At 46.8% G+C, this 6,000-nt stretch overlaps 1 protein-coding gene across 1 annotated transcript in view; it reads left to right on the top strand.

Annotated features, from left to right (window-relative positions):
* The first annotated feature begins 3,389 nt into the window (after positions 1-3,389).
* brd3b (bromodomain containing 3b) overlaps positions 3,390-6,000 on the top strand; it is a 30,941-nt gene continuing 28,330 nt past the window's right edge. Inside the window, exons 1-2 of the mRNA XM_056278141.1 lie at positions 3,390-3,488; positions 4,964-5,249. Of these exons, the coding sequence (XP_056134116.1) occupies positions 5,158-5,249 (92 nt within the window). The 5' untranslated portion in view covers positions 3,390-3,488; positions 4,964-5,157. The remainder of the gene's footprint in view (positions 3,489-4,963; positions 5,250-6,000) is intronic.

The raw sequence follows: 6,000 nt of genomic DNA, 5'->3' as shown, positions 1-6,000 counted from the left end.
GTGTTGTATACACTGTACTGTACTATACGTGTTGTATATACTGTACTGTACTGTACATGTTGTCTATACTGTACTGTACGTGTTGTATATACTGCACTGTACGTGTTGTATATACTGTACTGTACATGTTGTATATACTGTACTGTACGTGTTGTATATACTGCACTGTACGTGTTGTATATACTGTACTGTATGTGTTGTATATATTGCACTGTACTGTACGTGTTGTATATACTGTACTGTACTGTACATGTTGTACATACTCCACTGTACGTGTTGTATATACTGTACTGTACATGTTGTACATACTGTACTGTACGTGTTGTATATACTGCACTGTACGTGTTGTATATACTGTACTGTATGTGTTGTATATATGGCACTGTACTGTACGTGTTGTGTATACTGCACTGTACGTGTTGTATATACTGCACTGTACTTTACGTGTTGTATATACTGTACTGTACTGTACGTGTTGTATATACTGCTGTACATGTTATATATACTGTACTGTACTATACGTGTTGTATATACTGTACTGTACTGTACGTGTTGTCTATACTGTACTGTACGTGTTGTATATACTGCACTGTACATGTTGTATATACTGCACTGTACGTGTTGTATATACTGTACTGTACATGTTGTATATACTGTACTGTACGTGTTGTATATACTGCACTGTACGTGTTGTATATACTGTACTGTACGTGTTGTATATACTGTACTGTATGTGTTGTATATATTGCACTGTACTGTACGTGTTGTATATACTGTACTGTACTGTACATGTTGTCTATACTGTACTGTACATGTTGTATATACTGCACTGTACGTGTTGTATATACTGTACTGTACATGTTGTATATACTGTACTGTATGTGTTGTATATACTGTACTGTACTGTACATGTTGTCTATACTGTACTGTACGTGTTGTATATACTGCACTGTACGTGTTGTATATACTGTACTGTATGTGTTGTATATACTGTACTGTACGTGTTGTATATACTGCTGTACATGTTATATATACTGTACTGTACTATACGTGTTGTATATACTGTACTGTACGTGTTGTATATACTGCACTGTACGTGTTGTATATACTGTACTGTACATGTTGTATATACTGTACTGTACGTGTTGTATATACTGTACTGTACTGTACATGTTGTATGTATGTGTTATTATCACTATTATATTGTACTGTATGTTGTATGTATACCGGTACACTCTGTCATGTACATGTACACTCTGTCATGTACATGTACCTCGGGCATGTGTGGTATGTCAGTGAGCAGCTAACATGTATTCCAGCATGTCTGATATCTTCTCTGCACCGCTGGCTGCACCTCATCACCTCTTCTGGCCCCTGTAGAAGTCCGTCCGTCCTTCTGAACATGGTTGTGTTGCAGTGTGCTTATCTTATGTAAAGCACACTGGGAGAGCCATCAAACCGGAGTCACCCAAACACACCTGGCCCAAACACACCTGGCCCAAACACACCTGGCCCAAGCACACATGGCCCAAACACACTGGCCCAAACACACCTGGCCCAAACACACATGGCCCAAGCACACTTGGCCCAAACACACATGGCCCAAACACAGCTGGCCCAAACACACATGGCCCAAGCACACCTGGCCCAAACACACATGGCCCAAACATACCTGTCCCAAACACACCTGGCCCAAGCACACCTGGCCCAAACACACATGGCCCAAACACACATGGCCCAAGCACACCTGGCCCAAACACACATGGCCCAAGCACACCTGGCCCAAACACACATGGCCCAAACATACCTGGCCCAAACACACCTGGCCCAAGCACACCTGGCCCAAACACACCTGGCCCAAACATACCTGGCCCAAACACACATGGCCCAAGCACACTGGCCCAAACACACCTGGCCCAAGCACACCTGGCCCAAACACACATGGCCCAAACATACCTGGCCCAAACACACCTGGCCCAAGCACACCTGGCCCAAGCACACCTGGCCCAAACATACCTGGCCCAAACACACATGGCCCAAGCACACTGGCCCAAACACACCTGGCCCAAACACACATGGCCCAAACACACATGGCCCAAACACGCCTGGCCCAAGCACACCTGGCCCAAGCACACCTGGCCCAAACGTGCATGATTGTGATTGCTTGACTGCGATCGATGGTGGTACATTATAATTCTTCTGGCTGCTGCATATCTGTGGTTCCTGGAAGAGGGATTCCTCCTCTCTTGCTCTGCCTGAGCTTTCTCCTTCTCTTCGTTTATTCCTAATGAGATTTTTCTTGAGAAGATTTTCCTCATTCGGGTCTAGGGTCCAAGAATAGAGGGAGTCGTATGTTGCATATTGTACTGCCTGATCACCAAAAAGACATGCGTGTTAGGGGTAATACTCCTGTCTGTGCCCCTGAGCAAGGCAGTGGAAAGAAGTAGTGGACTTGGTCCCCGGGTGCTGCAGCTGCTACACGATGGCATGCTTACATGCAGACAACACAGCCACTGTAACCGCGGGGACAAGGACAAAACAACGTGTCTCTCTCTCTGTCTGTCTGTGAAGCCCTTGTGGATGGACCAGCTTGTGACATGGGGCTGTAAAAGACACCTGGCTTGACGGCTTGTGCTTGGAAACACGCCTGAGTGAACCAGTCCAGTTCCGGCAGAGCAGAGCTTTCACCGACACCAGAGACCCAGCACGTCATTTCCGGTTCGTATGACAACATCTGCACACAATGCCCCATCTTCCTTCTTTCTACCTCGGCTCCTGCTCGGGCCTCCTGCTTTCACAAGAGAGTCAACAAGTCACCGCCGTTCGCCAGCCATCACGGCCCGTGTGGTGTGGTAGTACACCAGGACGGCCACTAGGGACAGCACCGCGACCAGCAGAAGTTTGGCACAACAGTGCTCAAGTTTTTTTTATGTAGAATACACATGCTCTTCCCCTGGCAGCACAACGTTTCCCCAATAAGCACAAAGCCACCTGGAATTAAAGGTCTGATCCTGCACACGGGTCGGTATGTTGTGGGCGCTGCGGTCGGCCTGAAGGGGACTACGTTGGCCGCCGCGCAGCAGCGTTCTACCGGGCGGGCGGGCTGTGTGTGTGGGGGGACGCAGTGTGTGTGGGGGGCACATGAACCGCTCGGGTCGTGGTGTGCAGAAACGACCCAGGGAACATGAACGATGAAGCGTCGTCAAGGCTAGTACACGCCGCTCCGCGCAGCGGGCCAGTGTGTGTCTCCGCTCGCCCGCTGCCTGCTGGGAAATGTAGTTTCAGCGGCCGGCCAGTCCCGCTTCCTCCTACCCCGACAGCCAATCACAGCACAACAACACCCATGATGCTGCTGGACACTGCGCCTGCGCACACCCACCGACGGACAGCTGATAACTGGTCTATTATGCTACTTGGCTAAAATAAAAAGGTTCCAGAAAACCAGTCGCTGATCTCCGCTGGACAAACCCGAGGACAGAAACAATAAAGTAAAATGCCTTTTCTAATTAGCCGTAGTGCGATGACTGAGTAGCTCGAGCGTAGCTTGTCAGAACGGGCACCTATAAGCTGCCGCTCGGCGACGTCAGACAAAGCGGCAGGTTATTAAGCAGAAACCTTCATATAAATGTCTGTTGGTGTTAACAGCCAGCCAGCCAGCTTGGAGTGAGGAGGGGGGTTTTACTACGTTTCTCCGCGGTACAAGCGCCCCGACGTCCCGCGGCACAAGCGGCGCTTCGCTGCCTTCACGGCTCGCGTCGCTCATACGATTGTTACTTCCACCCAAGATGTGTAGCCTAGCATAGCTAGCTAAGCTAGCATAGCCAGCTAGCTGGCTAAGCTAGCTGGTTAATACAGCACTGCCTGCCCGCCATCTTTTTAAAGCCTCTTTATAAACGGGGTGTTTCTAATATCTTAAACGTTTTATAATATTGGAATTTTAACCTCTGATTAGACACAGCCAAGAAGCATTCGGGCCATCCCAAGGGAAATCTAATCTTAATTGTGACCAGCTAGTTTAGCTGAACAGGTTGGTATTGGTATGGCCCGGATTGGCAGCAGCAGTAGTTAACTAGCCAAATAGGAACCCGCAGTGTGCAGACCCACTTTGTGCTCAGACATTTACTAATTATATGTTTATGCATGCTTAAAAACAGCCGTGTTGTAATCTGTTAGATATGATGTAGTCCAACAACACAAAAGCCTGTCGGCTTCTTGTCTTGGTATCAGCTCCAATCCACCAGGGCTGGATGACAAACTGTTTCCTATGGACCCTTGCCTAACAGTGCTGCTTGGTTCTAATACGGGTTGGCCCACTGACCCAGTGTACGAGCACACTGAACCAGAATAAAATGCAAACTTGAAGCACCTGGAGAAGTGCTATTTGTGTATAATAAAATAACCAGGTGGATCTATAGCAGTGTTCTGTATTATCCCTCCATGTTCTCTGTTGGTGGAGGCTGAGTTGTCGCTGCACTGCAGGCTGAGTCCAGTGGAAACTGGGAAGTTTTGCCATCAACTTTCTAATGGAGGCACATGGTTAAAACCAGAACCCAAACGTAGTTTCTCTCTCTGGAGCCAGACTCAGTAAAACATACAAGTCCTTTTGTCACATGAGGATGCACCAGAACCACAACCAGTTACCAAACTACAGTTTGAGCAACTATGGTTTGTAACTTTTCATAAACACCTTTAAAAAAAAAATCAGGTTTTAAAGTATGTTTTCTGAGCAGATTAGAATCGTTGTGTTGCTTACGGTTATGTCATCATAGTTCAATTAGATGCCCATGTGTTTTATGTAACAGTCTGCAGCTGAATGAATGATGAACTGAAACACATGATGCGGGTATAAAAGTGTATGGTAGTGCGCAGTCTGAGTAGCAGAAGTGTATGTGTGTGTTAAAGAGAGCTGCCCATGTGTCTGCTGTAAGTTGCTTACCCTCCTCTTTGTGTATTCTGATGTCAGAGGTCAGAGCGCCATTCTGAGGTGTGAGATGGGAGTTTGGCTTCGCAGCGTGAACACGGAGCTGAAAAATCAGGAAGAAAACAAAATCAACTGAGCACATACACAAACCCACAACGTGCCAACAACTCACCAGACCCAGAGAGGTAGTTTGCCTCTGCCGACGGGACTGCTGTGTGTCGACAGTGACACCCACCATGTCAGATGCCCCTGAGGTCGCGCCTCCCACTCCCCCACCCCTTACCAACCCTCCCCCTCCCGAGGTCACCAACCCCACCAAGCCTGGCAGGTAAGTAAGCATCACAAGCAGGTCCAGGACTACGTCCCAGAACTTCCCTTCTCACAGCTTCCTGGTCTTTCCTTTGGCGCTTTCTTTGAATTTCGCCTTATTTGGAATTTGCAGTCAGGCTGTGGCTTAACCTGGCTTCACTGAGTCCTTTCTACCAGCTGTCTGCTGTTGTCCAACTTCTATTTCTCCTAGGTGAAATGCTTAAGAGTGGTCTTCAAATTATAGACTGGCTAATGAAAAAGATAGTTATTTCAGATCAGTATAGACTCCTCTGAGTATTTAAACTTCCTCATTAGAAGCCCTGAATGGATCCTTTTACACATACTAGAGCTTTCCCCACTTAAGCTGCCAGGTGATATGTAGTAGAATCAGGTCTCGAGACATAACCTAGACCAGATGTCAGCCTGACAATCTAGGCCCTTTGTGAGAGAGCCAGATTTTGAAAATGAAATCCTAATACTGGTTGAATGAACTGGCTTACCCTACTTCTGGCCTCTACTGGTCTAAAGCGGTTCTTTTGCATTAGCATCCATTCACCTACATAAACCGTCTAAATGTGGCACCTCTGTTTTATGAACTGAAGTGAATCTGTTTTGTGCCACATATTTAAAAGCATTACGTCATAGACAACACGAGAGCAAACTGAATTCTCGATACTGGAACTAGAAGAAAAGCTTTTCATGGCTTTAGCTCTGTGGTAATAATCTATAGACTTCAGTTTGCAAAACGCAACACGCTTTATATGAAACAT

This window comes from Lampris incognitus, chromosome 1 (genome assembly GCF_029633865.1).
Source record: "Lampris incognitus isolate fLamInc1 chromosome 1, fLamInc1.hap2, whole genome shotgun sequence".
Lineage (NCBI taxonomy): Eukaryota > Metazoa > Chordata > Actinopteri > Lampriformes > Lampridae > Lampris > Lampris incognitus.
This window is presented reverse-complemented; position numbering and strand designations above follow the sequence as displayed.